The sequence below is a fragment of the Pongo abelii genome, chromosome 11, assembly GCF_028885655.2.
Source record: "Pongo abelii isolate AG06213 chromosome 11, NHGRI_mPonAbe1-v2.0_pri, whole genome shotgun sequence".
In the NCBI taxonomy this organism is placed as follows: Eukaryota; Metazoa; Chordata; class Mammalia; order Primates; family Hominidae; genus Pongo; species Pongo abelii.
This window is the reverse complement of record NC_071996.2, coordinates 131550110-131575874: the sequence shown is the minus strand read 5'-3', so window position 1 is coordinate 131575874 and position 25765 is coordinate 131550110. Positions and strand designations below refer to the sequence as shown.

Sequence of the window (25765 nt, the reverse complement as noted above, 5' to 3'; positions counted from 1 at the left end):
CAACTGATTCCTGCTTTCTTTCTTCTAAAAAGACAGTCAGGTTTTTGACTTTAATGTACTATTTTTGCCCTCTTTCCCAGGTCTGCTTTGTGAATCTTGATGTGAACAAGGATGAATGCAGCACAGAGCACCTGCAACAGGTAACATTTGAAACTCAAGCTGTCCGGGAGGTCATTACAAGGACTATTCAACTTGATTTCATCTGTAAATAATGCTCATTTTGTAGCAGACTCTTCAGTTAGATAGTTTCATTACAGGCCATTTCCCCGACCCTTTCCCTAGCACTTACCCTCTATCATTTGCTCTTTTTACATTTGTGAAACTTGCTCTCTCATGCAGGCAGAACTGTCCAAACAGGCACACATCCTCTTGCCCATCAGTGCCTTAAAATGACTATTTGTAGATGACTTTTCTAAGAATTTTCCAAAACCTGCTGATACCAGCCAACCCTCCCCTCTGTCTCTCAGATTTGCTTTTTCCTGCTGCTTTCATCAGATGTTTTACCTGTACCCTTGGCTTGAACTTTTTGCATCCTGTTGCAGCTAAAATTCCCCAAGCACATCCAAGGCAGTGAGGGCCCTGATGTAAATGCTTGAAAGTATGCAAGGACTTGAAGATCTATTCAGTCCTCTGGAACTAGAGCCTGCTGATACAATGGGAAGAATTAAGTGCTGTAATAAGGTTGCCATTCCATGCCAAAACCTGACAATGGTTTGAATTTACCATTTGGTGTAATACTGTTTAATGTATAACAGCACACGATTTGCCACTTGATTTTCACAGAACAGTAGACCTGCAATTACTCGGTTATTGACAGTTATTCCCATATTGACAACGCTGCACTTCAAGCTTCTCAAACCCAGTTTCCCACACAGCTAATATATTACAAATTTTCACCGAGCCCCAAATATTATCATCTGTGTAGTACTATGGGATTTTCAAAAGAAATTACACATACAATTGTATTTGATAGAATTATGGTGCAGAGTCCGTCAAAGAGAGAGCAGGGAGGGCCAAAGCAAATTGGCATCTAAGAGTAGTATGTTTGAAGAGTTTACGTGAGTGATTTGAAATAATCGTCTGCTATGGCTAAGAGCATACAGACACCTTGGCACTGATTTAGCTACATGAACTGTGCAAGTTACTGGTCCTGGTCCTGAGGTTGCTTGTGTATAACATGAAAGGAATAATGGTACCTAATCCTGTAGGGTTATTGTGAAGATTAAATGTAGTCAGATTTAACATATATACAGGCTCTAGCATAGCGCTTAGTACATAGAGTAAAATCAATGCTAGTCATCATTTTATTATAATTATTATTATTCAAAATTAGAAAAGAAGAGGTATTAGTCCATTTTCACGATGCTGATAAACACATACCCGATACTGGGAAATTTACATAAGAAAGAGGTTTATTGGATTTACAGTTCCACCTGGCTGGGGAGACCTCACAATCATGATGGAAGGCAAGGAGGAGCAAGTCACATCTCATGTGGATGGCAGCAGGCAAAGAGAGAGCTTGTGCGGAAAAATTCCCACTTTTTAAAACCATCAGATCTCATGAGACCCATTCACTATCACAAGAACAGTGTGGGAGAGACTCGCCCCCATGATTCAATCATCTCCCACCAGGTCCCTCCCACAACACGTGGGAATTATAGCAGCTACAAGATGAGATTTGGATGGGGACACAGAGCCAAGCCGTATCAGAAGATTATTAGTTAAAACAAAAAATGTTTTATGCAAGGTCTTTAAAGGGAAAATTTTTCCAAGTTACTGTTTATACCTGTGGTATGATAGTAATTACTATCATAATGTTTACTTTATGTTTACTTTGTAAAATGTTTACTTTTGTAAAATGTAGAACTAAAGAGTTTTTAAAGCTTATATTTTCTCTTTCAATCTAAACTTGCATGCTTCCATTTTATAAAATTTCTTCTAGTAAGAATCTTAGTAGATTAAGCAATCTATATGTATGAGCAGTTATGAGTATTATTTCTGAAAGTAAAGTGGTTTGTGAGTAAGTAGTTGGTGAAAATAAATTGGCTAAACTAATAAAGATTCTTGCTTTACAGAAACTGGTCAACGTTTCACCAGATCTTCCAAAACTTATCAGTTCCATGAATGTCCAACAACCAAAAGAAAATGAAATTGTCGTCCTAAGTGGGTTAGCCTCTGGAAATCTCCAGGCAGATTTTGAAGTTTCACAGGTAAGACATAAGTTCTTGATAAGCCATTCACTTACATCTATAGTTAGCTCAGCACAGATCAGTGTAAACCCCAAACAGAATCAAAGTGTCTTTATATTTGAGAAAAGTCTGCATTTGTATTTCTCTTAAATATTGCCACTTAAAGTTTGACAGAGCTTTTCTTACATCAACTCCTAATTTCTATTATCTTCTCAAATTCCTAAGTTGTATTTGAACTAGAGCAGATAGAGTAGGCATTGGTTACTTAGCTTGGTTTTCTACAAATCTACTGGATAAACAAAAACAGAATCGTCTTCTCTTTTAGGAGCAGTACGAAAATTCGATTTCAGAATCCCACAATATCATCTTTCAGATGTTATGTATTCCTTAGGAGGTACCAAACTAGCCAAGCTAGTAAATCCAGGATGGCAGCTTCAAGGATGGAAAGAGAGTGTCTTGGGCCCAATGAATAAAATATCCCTCCTCCAAAACAAACGTTATTAAAAATAAACAGTAACTAAAATACTACTATCATTCCGTGCACTTATGTTCACTCCTATTATATAAATCACTTAACATTATTTATTTAAAGATACGTAAGTAAAATTGTTTAATTAATTTACAAGAAAAATACATATAAAGTATATTACAGTGATATGTAACAGCTCCAGATTAAAATGATGAGCATTTGTTTTCCACAAATTGTTCTTCCTTGGGTTTTAATTTCACTGTCAATTTTTAAAGTCTTCTTTTATCCTTCAACTCTTCAAAATCTCAAAAAGCCCAAAAGTCTCCAAATTTCGAGAAACATAATACAGTGTGATAAATCAATTAATAAACGAGGAGGCTTTATTTCCAGGTAATCACATCTCCCTGACTTTGTAGCTACTAACAAGTCTTGTGTCCTATAAGTTTTACATGAATCCTAGGTAATTTGTGGCTTGTCAAATAATTGTACATTATGTCTTTGAGAGTGAAGACTTTATTCCCGTTTTCTTTCTAGAATTCACAGATTTTTTTAAAAAAAAAACTGCCTCTGCATTATAGAACACTTTTCCTAGCTTTTGGCAAGTACAGGTATTACTGAGAAATTCCAGCTTTCTTTCAATATCTCTATGAAAATTGGTATTGACATTAATTGGACTTGACCTTGAGTTTAACTTACTAGACCCTGATTAATCCCAGTTAGGATGCTTAATTTAACATGGCAGAAAATTAGCTTAAGCAAAAAGAGAACATATTGTTTCATGTAACCAGAAAAATCCAGGAGTAGATTAGAGACTTAAACAATGTCATCAAGACATGGATTTTTCTCTTGTGGCCTCTTTCCTGTTTTCTCTCCGTTGGCCCCATTATCAGACAAGCTCCTCCCACAAGGAAGCAATATCTCTTTGGGCTCAAGTCGGGAAAGAGTGAATGGGACGTCATTTCCAGGTGGTTTTCAGCAAAAGTCTCATTGCATCCTATTGGCTCTCATATGTCACATGCCCATTTCTGAACCAATCACTATGACCCAAGGAATGCATTGTTCAGATTGGCCAGGGTTGAGTCACATGATCACCCCTGGAGCTGGAGGTGAATCAACTCCATGTGACTCACTTGGACTCTGATGAGGTTGACTCACTGATAGTATAGTGTACCCTTCTCCCCAGGGCAATTGTCTGATTCATGTTTGCACCTCCTTGCGTAATTTGCATACAATAGGCACTCGGAAAATACCGGGTAAGTTTCAGTTTAGTGTAGTGTGTCTAAACTCAGTGGAAAGAAAATTAAGCCAACTTCTACTTACTTTACAACAGCAGTTCCTCTCCATTCGGGGGATCACAGATACTTTGTGAATTCAATAAAAGCTATAGACCAGTGGGTCTCAAATGCTAATGCATGTACGCATCTCCAACAGGTTCCTTGGAAATGCAGATTCTGATTGAGTAGATCTGGGTTGAGGCCTGAGAGTAAATATTTCCAACAAGCTCCCTGGTGATGCCATGGCTGCAGGTCCATACCCACACTTAGAAAAGCAAGGCAATGGACCACCTTCTTTGAAAAATAGACCTAATCACATATGCATTTAGGGGAATTCTATTTTTGAGCCCCCAGGGAATTCCTAAACCCCTTGGAGAAGGATTGAATTTTTCATTTTATAATCATCTCTCCTAGAATTATTGGAACCTTTTATTATGATTCCAGTGAGCAATAAATAATATGAATAGTGACAGTGTGTAGTGGAGAATGAGGATATGGTTTGTAACCCTAGAACTGAACAGAATTAACAGGTCTCACTAGTACACGATTCTATAATTTGGGCCTCTTTCTCACTGTTTTTCCCATACGCTGGTCTTTTAGAGATAATTAGTTCACTTCCTATGGATTTCATTTAATTTCATGTTGACTGCTTCTTCAGATAAGCAATACAAATTATAGAATCTAACTGTAGTTGATAGAACACTTACTGTACATCTGAAGTACTAGTAGAGGTTTTACTGAGTATCTTCAAGGCAGAGAAAGATACTGATCTGAGAAACTGGGACTCAATTTAATCAAGAAAGATAACCAAGACAGCATTGACATTCCCTTCAGCTTGACCAAAATTTAGACAGGCTCCTTCCTGACTTTAGACCCTGACTTCCCTTTTCTTAGAGCATTTAATCTAGAAAATTTATAATTGTAAATTCCTCCTCTGCCTTTTTGAGATGTAAATCCTTTTGTAAAAGCCTCTTGCCAGCTTTATACCCAGAAATGTCTTTCTCCAGGACCTGGGAGCTGTCTCTTTGAAATATAATCATCAAGGAAGATAGTTCCCTTAAAGTCCCCAGTCTTTATGGGAGCATAAGAACCTAACTTCACTGGGCATCTTGCTCCAGGTTGTAAAACTACCTCCTGTCATAAAGATACAAGAAAGTTTACTGTTTCTTTGGGTAAAGCCAATTATCAAACACAGATGACCTACGATCTCCCCCGTCACTCTAGCCCTTAAAAACCCTATTGCCTTTTGTTTCAGTGGAGTTGTGGTCCATCTTAATTCTGGCCTCTCTTCCCTATTTTAATAGCCTCGAATAAAAATATTCTTTGCCTGTTTAACTTTGCCCAGTTGAATTTTTGCTTTGACCAAGGGAAACTAAAATATGTGATACAGCCGATCTATTTTCCCCTAAGTCAGGCTTTCTCCTAGGTACCTTGTGTTCCAAACATCACTTGAATTTTTTTCAAGCAGTTTATTAATATAATCCCAGAAGCCATTTCAAATATTTTAAAGGTCCCCACTCCTTAACAGGAGAGCTTGGTGGAAAAGGAAAGGTCAGAGGCAATAGTCTTTTATTTTCCCTTTTGAATAAATGCCTTCTTTTCTCTCCACTTTTAGTGCCCTTGGCTGCCAGATATCTGCTTGGTCCAATGTGCAAGAGGGAACAGACCAAACAGTACCAACTGCATCATCTTTGAAATCAACAAATTTCTGATTGGTCTGGAACTGGTGCAGGAGCGACAGCTCCACCTGGAAACAAACATCTTGAAACTGGAGGATGACACGAACTGTTCCTTATCCTCAATCGAGGAAGACTTTCTCACCGCTTCTGAGCACTTGGAGGAGGAAAGCGAGGTGGACGAATCTAGGAACGGTGAGAACTTTCCAATTAGTGCCTCCTGAAATTAGTCCCCATATAAAAATGTCTGGATGAGATTTCAGAAAAGTTCCAGGCCACATCAGTTTGGCTGACACATCACAATCTTTACTTGCTGAATTTTAAGGAAGGAAGGAAGGAGGATACGAGAACACTGGTGAAGATACTGACAAACTCACTTAGCAGCCTTAATGGTTGGATGGATCCAGACTCCCAAAAGATGCCTTAGGGATACTGAAGGGAGTTTGTGTACTTTAAAGGAAAATCCTCCTGCCTGCCAAGAGATGGAGGCTATCACTGGGAGGAAAGTCAACTTCCCTAAGACTTCCATAAAAGCCGTATATTAGTTGAAGCCAAGTTGGACCAGCCTGGATTTGAATCCCAGCACTGCCACATTGAGGCTGCGAGATCTGGCGCCAGTTATCTAATCTTTCCTAGCCTAGTTTCTTTGTCTAATTTGGGAGTATGATCGTGCCTATAGCTAATGATTTTTGTGAAGACAGAAAGAGATAATCCAAGAAAGTTCTTAGTACCCATTTCTTCAGCTCTTCCTGTTGACCCATTCACAGAGCTCAATGAACAATGCGTTCCTCCTCCCCACTTTTAGCCACAGAGGAAGGGGTACCCCAGATGTTGTTGCCACTGTCCCTGGGACAAGTCTCATGCAAACTTTAGAACAAATCTTTGCAACAAGTCCCACTACTGAGGTTGCTGTAAACATCCTCCCTTCTCCTCCTGTACCCAGTGGGAAGCTCTAAGATGCAACTGTCTGGGTTGCTTTCCCCTGAAAAATGGTGGCAGCCCTCAGCCCTCAAACACCTCCTACTTGCATTTGTATCCCATATGGAAAGCCATTTTGTTGGGTGGCATTCTATCATGAAATTTGAAAGCCTTTTCAGATTCATTTTTCTTGAGGAAAACCATTCAAACTGTTATTCTTGAAGGGGGAAAAAAATTGATGCTTTATTTTTATTTATTTATTTTTTTTTTATTATACTTTAAGTTCTAGGCTACATGTGCACAACGTGCAGGTTTGTTACATATGTATACATGTGCCATGTTGGTGTGCTGTACCCATTAACTTGTCATTTACATTAGGTATATCTCCTAATGCTATCCCTCTCCACTCCCCCCACCAACAACAGGCCCTGGTGTGTGATGTTCCCCACCCTGCATCCAAGTGTTCTCATTGTTCGATTCCCACCTATGAGTGAGAACATGTGGTGTTTGGTTTTCTGTCCTTGTGATAGTTTGCTCAGAATAATGGTTTCCAGCTTCATTCATGTCCCTACAAATGACATGAACTCATCCTTTTTTATGACTGCATAGTATTCCATGGTGTATATATGCCACATTTTCTTAATCCAATCTGTCATTGATGGACATTTGGGTCAGTTCCAAGTCTTTGCTATTGTGAATAGTGCCGCAATAAACATACATGTGCATGTGTCTTTATTGATGCTTTATTTTTAGAAAGTAATTATTACTTAAGACTTATGGTAACCTGCTATCCAAAAAGTAATAGTGCCCCTCATTTTCTCATCACTAGGTTATGAAAATATAAATGTCTCAGCCAATGTTTTAGAAAGTAAACAGCTAAAGGGAGCCACCCAGGCGGAATGGAATTGCAACAAGGAAAAGTGGCTTTATGCTTTGGAAGACAAATACATCAACAAATATCCCACACCATTGATTAAAACAGAACGATCTCCAGAAAACCTAACAAAGAACACAGGCTTGCAGAGTCTAGATCCCTCAGCCAAGCCATCACAGTGGAAAAGTGAAGCTGTGGGGAATGAAAGACAAGCCACACATTATTATTATTCAGAAGCTTTTAAAGGTCAAATGGAAAAATCACAGGCACTGTATATTCCAAAAGATGCTTATTTCTCCATGATGGATAAAGATGTACCTTCTGCATGTGCTGTGGCTGAGCAGAGAAACAACCTAAACCCAGGAGACCATGAAGACACAAGAAATGCTCTCCCTCCTATACAAGATGGAGAAGTCACCACTGGCAAGTATGCTACAAATTTAGCAGAATCCGTGCTGCAGGATGCATTTATTAGATTATCTCAATCTCAGCCCACATTACCCCAGGAATCTGCTGTCAGTGTTTCTGTAGGAAGTTCTCTGCTTCCCAGTTGCTATTCCACAAAAGATACAGTGGTTTCTCGGTCATGGAATGAGCTCCCCAAAATTGTCGTTGTTCAGAGTCCAGATGGCAGTGATGCCGCCCCACAGCCAGGCATCTCCTCATGGCCTGAGATGGAAGTCTCTGTTGAAACCTCAAGCATCCTCTCTGGAGAGAACTCCAGCAGACAACCCCAGAGTGCTCTAGAAGTGGCGTTAGCTTGTGCAGCCACTGTGATTGGAACCATTTCCAGTCCGCAGGCCACAGACAGACTCAAAATGGAGCAAGTGGACTCAAACTTTCCCCTAGGGGGCAGTGGTGCACTGCAAACTCAAGCACCCCAAGGACTCAAGGAACCTTCCATCAATGAGTACTCCTTTCCATCTGCTTTGTGTGGCATGACTCAGGTGGCCAGTGCCGTGGCTGTCTGTGGTCTGGGTGAAAGAGAAGAGGTGACGTGCTCAGTGGCTCCAAGTGGTGGCCTCTCACCTGCAGCTGAGGCTCCTGAAGCCATGCCCCCACTTTGTAGTTTAGCAAGCATGGAGCTTGGCAAGGAAGCCATTGCCGAGGGATTGCTCAAGGAGGCTGCTCTGGTTTTAACAAGGCCTAATACCTACAGCAGCATTGGAGACTTTCTGGACTCCATGAACAGGAGAATCATGGAAACTGCTTCAAAGTCTCAGACCCTGTGCTCAGAAAATGTCCTCAGGAATGAACTGGCACATACCCTGTCCAATGTTATCCTGAGGCATTCAATTGACGAAGTTCACCACAAAAATATGATAATCGACCCCAATGACAACAGGCATTCATCTGAAATTCTGGACACCTTAATGGAAAGTACAAATCAACTGCTTTTAGATGTGATATGCTTCACGTTCAAGAAGATGAGTCATATTGTACGGCTTGGTGAATGTCCTGCTGTCCTTTCTAAGGAGACCATCAGAAGGAGGGAGACAGAACCAAGCTGCCAGCCATCTGATCCGGGTGCTAGTCAAGCTTGGACAAAAGCCACTGAATCCTCCAGCAGCTCTCCACTTAGCAATTCACACAACACGAGTCTTGTCATCAACAATCTTGTGGATGGCATGTATTCAAAACAACACAAGGGTGGAGTGAGGCCAGGCCTCTTCAAGAACCCCACGCTGCAGTCAGAATTATCATGTAGTCACAGAGTGCCCAATTCTTCGACTGCTACAACATCCTCCAAGGAAATATATCTGAAAGGAACAGCAGGAGAGGATACAAAAAGCCCTCATCACAGTGAGAATGAATGCGGAGCCTCTTCTGAAGGACAAAGGTCCCCGACGGTGGGCCAGTCCGGAAGTGGTTCCCAGGAGGCTGAGGACAGTATCCACCCAAACATCCAAGAAAAGTACAACTGTGCCACATCTCGCATCAACGAAGTTCAAGTCAACCTGTCCTTGTTAGGGGATGACTTGCTGCTTCCTGCTCAATCCACGCTTCAAACAAAGCATCCAGACATCTACTGCATTACAGACTTTGCGGAAGAATTAGCAGACACGGTCGTCTCCATGGCAACTGAAATTGCAGCGATTTGCCTTGACAACTCCAGTGGAAAACAACCCTGGTTTTGTGCATGGAAAAGAGGGAGTGAGTTTCTGATGACACCCAACATACCCTGCCGATCCTTGAAGAGGAAGAAAGAGAGCCAGGGGAGCGGGGCCGCCTTGAGGAAACACAAGCCACCCCGGCTCAGTGAGATCAAGAGGAAGACGGACGAGCACCCTGAACTTAAAGAAAAGCTGATGAACAGAGTTGTGGATGAGTCCATGAACCTTGAAGATGTCCCAGATTCTGTCAATCTTTTTGCCAATGAAGTGGCAGCCAAGATCATGAACCTAACGGAGTTCTCTATGGTGGACGGCATGTGGCAGGCGCAGGGCTATCCCCGGAATCGGTTACTGAGTGGCGACAGGTGGAGCCGGCTGAAGACCTCCAGCTGCGAAAGCATTCCTGAGGAAGACTCCGAGGCCAGGGCCTATGTCAACAGCCTGGGCTTAATGAGCACGCTGAGCCAGCCGGTCAGCAGGGCCAGCTCTGTCTCCAAGCAGTCGAGCTGTGAGAGCATCACTGATGAGTTTTCCAGGTTCATGGTGAACCAGATGGAAAACGAAGGGAGAGGATTTGAGTTACTGCTGGATTATTATGCTGGCAAGAATGCCAGCAGCATTCTGAACTCAGCAATGCAACAGGCGTGCCGGAAAAGTGACCACCTCAGTGTGAGGCCTAGCTGTCCCTCTAAGCAGTCCAGCACAGAGAGCATCACTGAGGAGTTCTACAGGTACATGCTGAGGGACATCGAAAGAGACAGCAGAGAAAGCGCCTCCTCCAGACGGAGCAGCCAGGATTGGACAGCCGGCCTGCTGTCTCCTTCTCTGCGATCCCCAGTGTGCCACAGACAGTCATCCATGCCAGACAGCAGATCCCCATGTTCCAGGCTGACAGTGAATGTGCCCATCAAAGCCAACTCTTTAGATGGCTTTGCTCAGAACTGCCCACAAGATTTCCTAAGCGTGCAGCCGGTCAGTAGCGCGTCCTCATCCGGTCTCTGCAAATCTGACTCTTGCTTGTATCGGAGAGGTGGGACTGACCACATCACGAACATGTTAATTCACGAAACGTGGGCTAGCTCCATTGAGGCTCTCATGCGCAAGAACAAAATCATTGTGGATGATGCGGGGGAAGCTGACACTGAGCCTGTTTCTGGTGGCTCTCCCTCGCAAGCAGAGAAGTGTGCAAATAGATTAGCTGCGAGCAGGATGTGCAGTGGGCCAACTCTGCTTGTTCAGGAGTCTCTCGATTACCCGAGGAAAGATTCTGTTACCGAATGTAAACAGCCCGCAGTGTCATCTTTGAGCAAAACTGCTTCTCTTACAAACCACAGCCCTTCAGATTCTAAAAAAGAAACTTCCTCGTGCCAGGACCCTGTACCAATAAACCACAAAGGATCACTTTGCTCGAGGGAAGTACCTTTGATTCAGATTGAAACAGATCAGAGAGAAGCCTGCGCTGGGGAACCTGAACCATTCCTTTCCAAAAGCAGCCTCCTAGAGGAAGCAGAAGAGCATTCGAATGACAAAAACATCCCAGATGTGGTGAGAGGTGGAGACACAGCTGTGAGCGCTTGTCAAATCCATAGGTGAGTGAATCATCTCTTAGACTACATAGGGTGCATGTGACTGGAGTTTGCATCTTAATCAGTGTTTAGTCTAAATTTTAGACATAAAGAATTTGATTGGTGAAAGAACTAAATTTTCAAGACCAAAAAAAAAAAAAAAAAAACAACGAGTTAATGGGTGCAGCACACCAACATGGCACCTGTATACATATGTAACAAACCTGCATGTTGTGCACATGTACCCTAAAACTTAAAGTATAATAAAAAAATATATTTTTTAATTTATTAACCTCCTAAGTTAATATGCATTTATGATAGAGTTGAAAGTAAATTTCTTCTTAAAATCTCCAAAACAAATTAGACTCATCTATATAACCAAAGAAGTAAGATGTCATTCCTCCCATTAAAATTAATCTCCTATGGTTTCCTACCTTTTAAAATTCATTCATGGCAATTTTTAAGCAAATAATAATAATAATAATACATGATGCAATAATAATAATAAATGATGCAACTTATTCATTTGAAAACAGTTGAATTTAAATAAATATTAGTATTGGCATTTGACTTTAAATATTTTGGCATCATTTTTCTCTCCTCTAATTTTTCTTCTCCATAGAGTCTTTCCTTTCAAGTTTTGCTTTCTGTTTTTGTTCTTTGTCTTTTTCTAAAGCTCTCGCCAAGGACACTGTGTCCCACAAGGGCTGCCCTTTAGATACCTGGTATAATTCTGGCAGTGTAAATGCAAAGCAACACTGAAGTATTGTTATTTAAACAGCTTTTTTCAGAAAATTATGAAGTAGTTGACAATCCATTTTGAATTTGACACAAGGTAATAATTTCTCTGAGGCTGCTTAAAGAATTCTCCATTCCTTTTACAACTTATATTTTCTGTAGAAAATTTATAAGATTCTTGAATATGAGACCATTGTATCATTTCTTTAGCTTTGGTTTGTAGTTAAACAAAACAGGAAAACAAAATAAAAAATTAAGCTACTGGCCTTGGAAAACCTAAGTTGAAGAAGTCTTTTCAGAGACATATGCCTATATTGTTTATGATTTACCAAGAGCCTGTGATTTTTAAATGTTTAGTGGCAATCAACAAATTGAACATAGCCTTCATCAAATTTCAGCAGCTCTCTGAAAGTCCTTGATACTTTGCCACTTCCACCAGGGAAGGAGAAGGGATTCATCCTCAGGTACCAGTGCTCCCCCATTAGAGGGCGTCATTACTGGTGTGGTTATGGTTGAGTGTATTTGGTACATAGTGTCTAAGTGGATTTAAATATTTCTTTTTTAGCCACTCAGTACTAAGAACTTAACTTTCCAATTGGATGAAACCCTGGAAGAATAAGGAGAAAGCATGAAAACATAAAAGCAAAAGAACACAAAGCTAAATCAAATGACGTAGGCAGAGCTAATCAAGAAGACACATTTTTATACATTGGTAGTTCTCCAGCTGTAGACAATATTTATCAAAGCATTTTATCTAGGTCGTATGGAGAATTACAAATTTTTTAAAGTGATCAGAGTTAAAGAAACAAATTAGCTTATGTGTAATTCTTTAGAATTACCTTAACCTGAAATACAAGAAAATGGAAAACCCTTCTTAGAGAATCCAGATGCCTGACTTGGAGTCTTCTTCAACACAGATATCTTAAACCCAGCTGAGATTTTTAACCAAAGAGTGACTAGTTAGGGAACATTCATGAAATAGTAGTTCAACAAGATTTATGGTTGTAGGCTGAGATCAAATAGCAATTGTCACTGAAGTTGAATAAAATTCATTATACAATTATGATTTAAATGTCACTGATATTATCCTTAAAATAGGTACAATTCAATGCTATTTCCAAAATATATTGGAAATATGTATGAATAAAGTCCCCAAATGACAGGTTTGTATTACATAGAATGACCCAAGAACACACCCTCTCAAATCATGATTTCTGGTTTGGTTTTTCCACCAATAAAACAAGAAAGAATGTGGAGTCATCCACCCTAGAAATTCAAGACCTACATCTGCTTCCAAAACATAAGGACTAAATATTGAAAATGTTTTTCTTTGTGGAACAATATAAAGAATTATTAAAGAACATGGATTTCACTAACCTTGTAACTATGAGCAACTTCTCTGTTTACCCAAGTTTACTCAGCTATAGGTAGGAATAATAATTATCTTATAAGAGGACCTTTAAGGTTTTAATAAGGAAATGCACATAAATCTCTCAACTCAGGGCCTCACCTGTTGTAATAAATGCTTGCTTTTTGGTTGTTGTCATTGCTGTTTGGAGTTAGGGTATGTGATTACCCTTATTCCAGGAAATTTTTTCCAAAAGAAGTATCTTAAAAGCTGGGGGCGGTGGCTCACGCCTGTAATCCCAGCACTTTGGGAGGCCGAGCAGATGGATCATGAGGTCAGGAGTTCAAGACCAGCCTGGCCAAGATGGTGAAACCCCGTCTCTACTAAAAATATAAAAATTAGCCAGGTGTAGTGGCAGGCACCTGTAATCCCAGCTACTTGGGGGGCTGAGGCAGAGAATTGCTTGAACCTGGGAGGTGGAGGTTGCAGTGAGCCAAGATCGTGCCTCTGCCCTCCAGCCTAGGTGACAAGGCAAGACTCTGTCTCAAAAAAAAAAAAAAAAGAAAAAGGAATATCTTATAAACATTATGAAGATTTTATTAAAACAAGACGATTTCCAGGATTTGCTAAAGGGAAAATTAACCATATTTAGATTACATTTTCTAAGCTCAGAGATGTTATGGGATTTGATTAGTCAAATAGCTAAGTACAAAACTCACTTCTCTGTGAAACAGTTCTACTCCCTTACACACAAACAAGGTAAGTGGCATATGCACTCTTAATTTCGTTTGGAGATGGGGAGGTGTCATGTCCTGAAAATAATTTTAGGCTACTTTCTTTAGGCATGTTTTCATGATTCTTACTTTAAAAAAATTATTTATGCTCAATATACTGAAATAAAAATCACTTTCTTACTTTTTTGATAAAAGAATAACAACTTCAGAATTTATTGGACTTCTTGATAAGTTGAGACCACAAAGTATAAACAACAAACTGACAATTCTGAGCATTCACATGCTGTACTTACTGACATAATCTTAAGTTTTAGAAACATATTTTAGGTTGTGTATCCATTTATATTTGCTTCAAGAAAAAAATTATTCAACAAATATTTGAGTGCTTATTCTGACAAGCAGTTGGCCTTGGGGCTGAAAACACAGAAGGAAATAGAAAGACTTGATATCCACTCTCATAGTTCTTACACACTAGTGGGAGAGACAAGGAGAGTACATAGGAAAACCTTTTGAAAAAATACTATTGTACATTGTGATGAGAGAAAAAATAAAAAGCAATGTGCTAGCAAATAACTGGTAGGGAAAGTGGATACTTACACAGGATGTTGGCATTGAGATGAGACCTAAACGAAGAGAAGCTGCCAGCCGTGAGAAGAACTAGAGTGAAAGACTTGCATTTTAAGCATTATGGTGATCTAGCCAGCCTGAAAAATGTTCCCACTATGAATCACCTAGAAATCCTGGATTAAGTATAATAAACATCCTTTTAAGTATGAAGCGGATCTTTTTTTTAAAGGAAGACAAGCAAATAAGCTTTAGTGATCTATTGCCCAGAATGGTGAATATAATAAATAACAATGCATTGTATATTTCTTTCTTTTTTGTTTTTTTGTTTTTTATTTAGATAGAGTCTCACTCTGTCATCCAGGCTGGAGTGCTGTGGTACAACCATGGCTCACCACAGCCCCAACCTCCCAGGCTCAAGCAATCCTCCCATCTCAGCCTTTCAAGCAGCTGGGACTATAGGTGTGCACCACCATGCCCACCCAACTTTTTATTTTTTTTGTGGAGATGGAGATCTCACTCTGTTGCCCAGGCTGGTCTCACACTCCTGGGCTCAAGTGATCCTGCCACCTCAGCCTCCCAAAGTGCTGGTAGTACAGGTGTGAGCCACTGTGCCTGGCCTGTATATTTCAAAACTGTTAAAAGATTAGATATTAAATGTTTTCACCACAACAAAATATAAAGTATGTGAGGTGCTAGATTTTTTAATTAGCGTGATTAATCATTCCACAAGGTAAAACTATATGAAAACATAACAGTATACCCCATATAATAGATATAATTATTACTGTCAATTAAAAAAATTGACAAGCAAGTGTGATATATTCCCCATGGATCTGGATGTTTGGCACCCCCGTCTCCAGATAAGAACCCTTATCTGGAGAGATGGAAATACAATGCTGTCTGACATTTATGATTTACCCTCATTTCTATATCCTCGGGAATTATTTTATTTACCCTTATGTGCAAGGCTAATCTTAATAATAGTAATTATAGAAATTTCAGAGGTTAAAAAAAAGAAAGAATTTGAAAAGGTAGTAAATTAAAGCTGACTCTGTGCTTGCCCTTGAGGGCATCTACCAGTCTCTGTAGCCTAAAAATTCCTTTTCTAAAGGCTAGTGGAAACCAGGAAATGAGGGTCTGCAAATGGTGAAGACTTGGAACTGAGGCAGACTTCCACATCCTGAAGGGTTACAACCTCAGTAAAGGTGTGAACTATGGAAAAAGTTCACCCACCAGAACAGTGAACTGATATAAAAAAAAAAAAAAGGCATCTTTCAGGGTTCAGGCTCTGGATACGAGGAGAAAACAATCCCTTTGAGAATTTATAAACACAGCTTACCCTAATGCATTCTTGACATTCTAATTTGCATTATACTTGTGGTCCAGGAAATCCCAAGCTGGTAAGTTACCTTAAAGCAATCTCAGGTTAACAACCCTGTGAGAGCTTGGCAGAGACAAAAGTAAAATCTCTGGAGAGTTAAGCTCAGTCTTAAAGGATTTCAACAAATAAAGCCCCATCAAGTATAAGCTCAGAGTCTTAAACTGAAAGACACACAAGGAATCAAGGCACTGTAAGAAAGACTCAGCACAAACATGAAGAGGCAGAATTAGCCCTGTCGAAGTTCTCAGACACTGGAATTATTAAATACAAAATGTAAAGTACTTATGTTTAATATTTGGAAAAAATGAGACATACAAAATAGGACCAAGAAACAAACTACCATCAGAATAGAATAAGGTAGATATAAAAATCAATAAACTACTACTACAAAGACGAAAAGTATAATGAAATTAAAAACCACTAGATAGAAAAACATATTATCGAAATCAAAACCACAATGGCATACCTACAGAGAGAGCTTTAAAGATAAATGTGAAAGGACTTCTGTTTCTACTCACAATGAAGTTATTGAAACTCAACTTGCCCTCCATCCATGAATAATTTTTTTCTTTTGTTTTTGAAATGGAGTTTCGCCCTGTCACCCAGGCTAGAGTGCAGTGGTGTGATCTCGGCTCACTGCAATCTCTGCCTCCCAGCTGCAAGTGATTTCCCTGCCTCAGCCTCCCGAGTAGCTGGGACTACAGGCACATGCCACCACACCCAGCTAATTTTTCTTTTGTATTTTTAGTAGAGATGGGGTTTCACCATGCTGGCCAGGCTGGTCTCAAACTCCTGACCTCAAGTGATCCATCTGCCTCTGCCTCCCAAAATGCTGGGATTATAGGCATGAGCCACTGTGCCTGGCCCATCCATGAATAATTTTTTTAATGGTCAGAATTAAACAACTGATTTCATACATTGTACAACAAGCAGCACATTGAGCGAAGGGAAACAAACATGATTAGCCCTATAATTGCCCTCACTTTCTATCTGGATTGCCTTTTCAACAATAATGCCAAGAGGGAAATCCTGAGCAGAGTTTAGTGGGCACAATGAGATGAGGAGACACAGACTAGAGGGAGATATGCAGAGAAAGAAGAGGAATCTGCACAGGAAGCCCCTTGACCTGTTGCTGGACACTGAGGCATGAATCTATAGGTACAGCCCCATGACGCTAGAGAGTTGTAAGCTGGACAATGCCACAAGCTCACATAGTACTGGAAGATGTTTAGTCCCAACTAGCCAGAGTGAAGAATCCATGTTACATACACACAGTACTTAGTAGAGACCCTAAAAAGATCACATCATAGAATTAAAGCTAAACTAGTCCTAAAAATAAAGGCTAATCTACACTTGTTCTAACAAAACTTCAAGCATCAAAAAGATCAAGCTGAACTGAAACTAATTTAATCTGGAATAAAGTTCAACATTGTTTAAAGAAAAGACAAGAAAATCTAGCACTCAACAACATAAACTTGCAATGTAACATCCAAGCAAAAATTGCTACACAAAGAAGAAGAAAAATATCACTCATAATAAGGAGTATAATCATCAAAAGAAACATATCCAGAAATTACAGAGAAGATGAAATTAGCAGACAAGGACTTTGAGGGAAGGGAAACAAACATGATAAAGAGATTAAATATCTCTTATAAATATGCCAAAAGATTTAAATGCACACATGAATGTAAGATTTGATGAAAGTTATAAACTCACAAATTAAGAAATATAATGAACTCTAAGCAGGATCAACAGAAAGAAAATCACATCAAGGCACATGATAATCAAATTATTAAAAACAAATCATAAAGAAATTGTCTTAAAAGCAGCCCAGAGAAAAAGAACATTATATACTAAGAAGCACAAATAAAAACTGCAGATTTCTTATTAGAAACAATGTAAGATAAAAGACAAAGTATGACAACTATACTATGCTGAAGGAGAAAAAAACTGTCAGCCTAGTATACTTTATCCAGCAAAAATTCCTTCAAAAATAAAGGCTATTCATTAATAGGAAGATTCAATATTTTCATGATGTCAGTTCCTCCCAGTTGAATCTATAGATTCATTACAATCCCAATCAAAATCCCAGCAAGTTATTTTGCAGACATCAACAAACTAATTCCAAAGTTTGTATGGAGACCAAAAGACCAAGAATATTGAACACAAGATTGAAGAGGAAGAACAAAGTTAGAGGATTGAGACTACCTGACATGATGATTTACTCTACAGCTATAGTAGTCAAGAGAGTGTTGTATTGGCAAAAGAACAGATAAATCAAGCAATGGAACAGAACAGAGAGCCCAATAATAGACACCCACAAATACAGTCAATGGATCTTTGACAAAGAAACAAAGGCAATATATTGGAGAAAAGATAGCTTCTTCAACAAACAGTACAGAAACAACTGGACATTTACATGCCAAAAAAATGAATCCAGACACATTACACCCTTTGAAAAAATAACACGAATGGATCACAGACCTAAATGTAAATACAAAGCTATATAACGCCTCAAATGGCTGGGTGTGGTGGCTCAAGCCTATAATCCCAGCACCTTGGGAAGCCAAGATGGGTGAATCACTTGAGGTCAGGAGTTTGAGACCAGCCTGGCCAACATGGTGAAACCCTGTCTCTACTAAAAATACAAAAATTAGTTGGGTGTGGTGGTGTGCCTATAATCCCAGCTACTCGGGAGGCTGAGACAGGAGAATCTCTTGAACCTGGGAGGTAGAGGTTGCAGTGAGCTGAGATCGCATGACTTCACTCCAGCCTGGGTGACAGAGGAAGACTCTCTCTCAGAAACAAACAAACAAAAAAAACTCCTAGAAGATAATGTAGGAGAAAAATCTAGACGGATCGTGGGTATGGCAATGACATTTTAGATACACCAAAGGCACAATCCATAAAAGAAAGGCTTGATAAGATAGACTTTATTAAAATTAAAAACTTTTGCTCTGTGAAAGACACAAGAGAATGAGAAGATAAGCCACAGGTTGGGAGAAAATATTTCTAAAATACATATCTAATAAAGGACTATTACCTGAAATATACAAAGAACTCTTAAAACTCAACAACATAAAGATAAACTGATTTAAAAATGAGTTTTTAAAGTTTTTAAGTTATGGAGTTTTTCAGCTATGTTTTCTTCTAGTAGTTTTATAGTTTTAGTCCTTACCTTTAAGTATTTAATCCATTTTTAATTGATTTTTATATAAGAGGTGAGAAAAGGGTCCAATTTTAGTCTTCTGTATGTGGATATCCAGTTTTCCCACACCATTTATTGAAGAGACTATCCTTTCCTCATTATGTGTTTTTGGCTCCTTCATCAAAAATCAGTTGATCATAGATATGTGGGTTAATTTCTGGACTCTCTATCCTATTACACTGGTCAATGTGTCTGTTTTTATGCCATTGCCATCCTGTTTTAATTACCATTGCTTTGTAATATATTTTAAAATCAGGCATTTGTGACAACATGAGTGAACCTAGAGGATGTTATGTTAAATGAGATATGCCAAGCACAGAGAGACAAATACAGTCTGATCTCACGTATGGAATTGTAAAAAGTCAAACTCATAGAAGGAGAGAGTAAAATGATGATTTCCAGAGGCTGGGGACTGGGGGAGGTGGACAGAGAAAGGAAGATTCTAGTCAATAGGTAAAAAGCTATAGTTAGACAGAAAGAACATGTTCTGGTGCTCTATTGCACAGAAAGGTGGCTACAGTTAATAATAATGTATCATATGTCTCAAAATAGCTAAAAGAGAAGGTTTTAAATGTTCTCATAAAAAATAAATAATAAATATTTGGCATGATGGATATTCTTCTTACCCCAATTTAATCATTCCACAGTGTATACATATATCAAATTATTGTATGGTACCCCATAAATAGATATTGTTTGTCCATTAAAGATAATACAAAACTTGAAAAATGATCAAAAGTGGTTCCAAGATGGCCGAATAGGAACAGCTCCAGTCTGCAGCTCCCAGCGTGAGTGATGCAGAAGACAGGTGATTTCTGCATTTCCAACTCAGTTTTGAAGAGAATAGTGGTTCTTCCAGCACGGAGTTTGAGATCTGAGAATGGACAGACTGCCTCCTCAAGTGGGTCCCTGACCCCCGAGTAGCCTATCTGGGAGGCACCCCCCAATAGGGGCAGACTGACACCTCACACGGCTGGGTACCCCTCTGAGACGAAACCTCCAGAGGAACGATCAGACAGCAACATTTGCTGTTCAGCAATATTCGCTGTTTTGCAGCCTCTGCTGCTATACCCAGGCAAACAGGGTCTGGAGTGGACCTCCAGCAAACTCCAGCAGACCTGCAGCTGAGGGTCCTGACTGTTAAAAGGAAAACTAACAAACAGAAAGGACATCCACACCAAAACCCCATCTGTACATCACCATCATCAAAGACCAAACGTAGATAAAACCACAGAGATGGGGAAAAAACAGAACAGAAAAACTGAAAATTCTGAAAATCAGAGTGCCTCTCCTCCTCCAAAGGAACGCACCTCCTCACCAGCAACAGAACAAAGCTGGATGGAGAATGACTTTGACGAGATGAGAGAAGAAGGCTTCAGATGATACAACTTCTCTGAGCTAAAGGAGGAAGTTCGAACCCATAACAAAGAAATTAAAAATGTTGAAAAAAGATTAGACAAATGGCTCACTAGAAAAACCAATGCAGAGAAGTCTTTAAAGGACCTGATGAAGCTGAAAACCATGGCACGAGAACTACATGATGAATGCACAAGCTTCAGTAGCTGATTCGATCAACTGGAAGAAAGGGTGTCAGTGATTGAAGATCAAATGAATGAAATGAAGTGAGAAGACAAGGTTAGAGGAAAAAGAATAAAAAGAAATGAACAAAGCCTCCAAGAAATATGGGACTATGTGAAAAGACCAAATCTACGTCTGATTGGTGTACCTGAAAGTGACGGGGAGAATGGAACCAACTTGGAAAACACTCTGCAGGATATTATCCAGGAAAACTTCCCCAAACTAGCAAGGCAGGCCAACATTCAAATTCAGGAAATACAGAGAACGCCACAAAGATACTCCTCGAGAAGAGCAACTCCAAGGCACATAATTGTCAGATTCACCAAAGCTGAAATGAAGGAAAAAATGTTAAGGGCAGCCAGAGAGAAAGGTCAGGTTACCCACAAAAGGAAGCCCATCAGACTAACAGCTGATCTCTCAGCAGAAACTCTACAAGCCAGAAGAGAGTGGCGGCCAATATTCAACATTCTTAAAGAAAAGAATTTTCAACCCAGAATTTCATATCCAGCCAAACTAAGCTTCATAAGTGAAGGAAAAATAAAATACTTTACAGACAAGCAAATGCTGAGAGATTTTGTCACCACCAGGCCTGCACTACAAGAGCTCCTGAAGGAAGCACTAAACATGGAAAGAAACAACCAGTACCAGCCACTGCAAAAACATGCCAAATTGTAAAGACCATCAATGCTAGGAATAAACTGCATCAACTAATGAGCAAAATAACCAGCTAACATTATAATGACAGGATCAAATTCCCACATAATAATATTAACCTTAAATGTAAATAGACTAAATGCTCCAATTAAAAGACACAGACTGGCAAATTGGATAAAGAGTCAAGACCCATCAGTGTGCTGTATTCAGGAAACCCATCTCACATGCAGAGACACACATAGGCTCAAAATAAAAGGATGGAGGAAGATCTACCAGGCAAATGGAAAACAAAAAAAGGCAGGGGTTGCAATCCTAGTCTCTGATAAAGCAGACTTTAAACCAACAAAGATCAAAAGAGACAAAGAAGGCTATTACATAATGGTAAAGGGATCAATTCAACAAGAAGAGCTAACTATCCTAAATATATATGCACCCAATACAGGAGCACCCAGATTCATAAAGCAAGTCCTTAGAGACCTACAAACAGACTTAGACTCCCACACAATAATAATGGGAGACTTTAACACCCCACTGTCAACATTAAACAGATCGACGAGACAGAAAGTTAACAAGGATATCCAGGAATTGAATTCAGCTCTGCACCAAGTGGACCTAATAGACATCTAGAGAACTCTCCACCCCAAATCAACAGAATATACATTCTTCTCAGCACCACACCACACCTATTCCAAAATTCACCACATAGTTGGAAGTAAAGCTCTACTCAGCAAATGTAAAAGAACAGAAATCATAACAAACTGTCTCTTAGACCACAGTGCAATCAAACTAGAACTCAGGATTAAGAAACTCACTCAAAACCACTCAACTACATGGAAACTGAACAACCTGCTCCTGAATGACTACTGGGTACATAACAAAATGAAGGCAGAAATAAAGATGTTCTTTGAAACCAATGAGAACAAAGACACAACATACCAGAATCTCTGGGACATATTTAAAGCAGTGTGTAGAGGGAAATTTATAGCACTAAATGCCCACAAGAGAAAGCAGGAAAGATCTGAAATTGACACCCTAACATCACAATTAAAAGAACTAGAGAAGCAAGAGCAAACACATTCAAAAGCTAGCAGAAGGCAAGAAATAACTAAGATCAGAGCAGAACTGAAGGAGATAGAGACACAAAAAACCCTTCAAAAAAAATCAATGAATCCAGGAGCTGGTTTTTTGCAAAGATCAACAAAATTGATAGACTGCTAGCAAGACTAATAAAGAAGAAAAGAGAGAAGAATCAAATAGACGCAATAAAAAATGATAAAAGTGATATCACCACCGATCCCACAGAAATACAAACTACCATCAGAGAATACTATAAACACCTCTACGCAAATAAACTAGAAAATCTAGAAGAAATGGATAAATTCCTCGACACATACACCCTCTCAAGACTAAACCAGGAAGAAGTTGAATCTCTTAATAGGCCAATAACAGGCTCTGAAATTGAGGCAATAGTTAATAGCCTACCAACCAAAAAAAGCCCAGCACCAGACGGATTCACAGCCGAATTCTACCAGAGGTACAATGAGGAGCTGGTACCATTCCTTTTGAAACTATTCCAATCAATAGAAAAAGAGGGCATCCTCCCTAATTCATTTTTTGAGGCCAGCATCATCCTGATAACAAAGCCTGGCAGAGACACATACAAAAAAGAGAATTTTAGACCAATATCCCTGATGAACATTGATGCAAAAATCCTCAATAAAATACTGGCAAACCGAATCCAGCAGCACATCAAAAAGCTTATCACCATGATCAAGTGAGCTTCATCCCTGGGATGCAAGGCTGGATCAACATGAGCAAATCAATAAATGTAATCAAGCATGTAAACAGAACCAAAGACAAAAACCACATGATTATCTCAATAGATGCAGAAAAGGCCTTTGACAAAATTTAACGGCCCTTCATGCTAAAAACTCTTAATAAATTAGGTATTGATGGGATGTATCTCAAAATAATAAGAGCTATTTATGACAAACCCACAGCCAATATCATACTGAATTCCCTTTGAAAACTGGCACAAGACAGGGATGCCCTCTCTCACCACTCCTATTGAACACAGTGTTGGAAGTTCTGGAAAGGGCAATCAGGCAGGGGAAAGACATAAAGGTATTCAATTAGGAAAAGAGGAAGTCAAATTGTCACTGTTTGCAGATGACATGATTGTATATCTAGAAAACCCCAACGTCTCAGCCCAAAATCTCCTTAAGCTGATAAGCAACTTCAGAAAAGTCTCAGGATACAAAATCAATGTGCAAAAATCACAAGCATTCTTATACACCAATAACAGACAAACGGCCAAATCATGAGTGAACTCCCATTCACAATTGCTTCAAAGACAATAAAATACCTAGGAATCCAACTTACAAGGGATGTGAAGGACCTCTTCAAGGAGAATTACAAACCACTGCTCAACAAAATAAAAGAGGATACAAACAAATGGAAGAACATTCCATGCTCATGGGGTAGGAAGAATCAGTATCGTGAAAATGGCCATACTGCCCAAGGTAATTTATAGATTCAATGCCATCCCCATCAAGCTACCAATGACTTTCTTCACAGATTGCAAAAAACTACTTTAAAGTTCATATGGAACCAAAAAAGAACTTGCATTGCCAAGTCAATCCTAAGCCAAAAGAACAAAGCTGGAGGCATCATGCTGCCTGACTTCAAACTATACTACAAGGCTACAGTAATCAAAACAGCATGGTACTGGTACCAAAACAGAGATATAGATCAATGGAACAGAACAGAGCCCTCAGAAATAATACCACACATTTACAACTATCTGACCTTTGACAAACCTGACAAAAACAAGAAATGAGGAAAGGATTCCCTATTTAACAAATGGTGCTGGGAAAACTGGCTAGCCATATGTAGAAAGCTGAAACTGGATCCCTTCCTTATACCTTATACAAAAATTAATTCAAGATGGATTAAAGACTTAAATGTTAGACCTAAAACATAAAAACCCTAGAAGAAAACCTAGGCAATACCATTCAGGACATAGGCATGGGCAAGGACTTCATGTCTAAAATACCAAAAACAATGGCAACAAAAGCCAACATAGACAAAAGGGATCTAATTACACTAAAGAGCTTCTGCACAGCAAAAGAAACTACCATCAGAGTGAACAGGCAACCTACAGAATGGGAGAAAATTTTTGCAATCTACTCATCTGACAAAGGACTAATATCCAGAATCTACAAAGAACTCAAATAAATTTACAAGAAAAAAACGAACAACCTCATCAAAAAGTGGGTGAAGGATATGAACAGACACTTCTCAAAAGAAGACATTTTTGCAGCCAACAGACACATGAAAAAATGCTCATCATCACTGGCCATCAGAGAAATGCAAATCAAAACCACAATGAGATATCATCTCATACCAGTTAGAATGGTGATCATTAAAAAGTCAGGAAACAACAGGTGCTGGAGAGGATGTGGAGAAATAGGAACACTTTTACACTGTTGGTGGGACTGTAAACTAGTTCAACCACTGTGGAAGACAGTGTGGCGATTCCTCAGGGATCTAGAACTAGAAATACCATTTGACCCAGCCATCCCATTTCTGGGTATATACCCAAAGGAATATAAATCATGCTGCTATAAAAACACATGCACACATACGTTTATTGCAGCACTACTCACAATAGCATAGACTTGGAACCAACCCAAATATCCAACAATGATAGCCTGGATTAAGAAAAAGTGGCACATATACACCATGGAATACTATGCAGCCATAAAAAATGATGAGTTCATGTCTTTTGTAGGGACATGGATGAAGCTGGAAACCATTATTCTGAGCAAACTATCGCAAGGACAAAAAACCAAACACTGCATGTTCTCACTTATAGGTTGGAATTGAACAATGAGAACACTTGGGCACAGGAAGGCGAACATCACATGCCGGGGCCTGTTGTGGGGGGGGTGGGGATATCATTAGGAGATATATCTAATGTAAATGGTGAGTTAATGGGTGCAGCACACCAACATGGCACATGTATACATAGGTAACAAACCCGCACATTGTGCACGTGTACCCTAGAACTTAAAGTATAATAAATATATATATATATATATATAAAAAGAAAAATGATCAAAAGACCTGAAGAGATACTTCACCAAAGAACATGTATGGATAGCATATAAGCATATAAAAAGATACTCAACATTATGTCATTAGGAACTTGCAAATCAAAACAATCAGATACCACCACATACATATTAAAATCCCAAAATTCAAAATACTGACAAAACCAGATGCTGGCAAAGATGTGGAGCAACAGAAACTCATTCATTACTGATTGGAATGCAAAATGGAGCAGCCACTTTTGAAGACATTTAGGGAGTGTTTTACAAAACTAAAGATACTCTTACCATACAACCCAGCAATCCTGCTCCTTGATATTTACCCAAATATGTTGAAAACTTATGCCCACATAAAAACCTGCACAC

The 25765-nt window shown here is 39.3% G+C and overlaps 1 protein-coding gene across 7 annotated transcripts in view; it reads left to right on the top strand.

Annotated features, from left to right (window-relative positions):
* SPHKAP (SPHK1 interactor, AKAP domain containing) overlaps window positions 1–25765 on the top strand; it is a 195325-nt gene that overhangs the window by 148664 nt on the left and 20896 nt on the right. For 6 of the 7 annotated variants that reach the window (XM_063713082.1, XM_054549918.2, XM_063713079.1 and 3 more), the window contains 4 exons: window positions 81–140; window positions 2076–2210; window positions 5548–5803; window positions 7356–11103. In XM_063713082.1, coding sequence (XP_063569152.1) covers window positions 81–140; window positions 2076–2210; window positions 5548–5803; window positions 7356–11103 — 4199 coding nt within the window. Of the gene's footprint in view, window positions 1–80; window positions 141–2075; window positions 2211–5547; window positions 5804–7355; window positions 11104–12382; window positions 12883–25765 lie in introns of those variants that run through there. The other variant, XM_063713084.1, reaches the window with a different exon arrangement.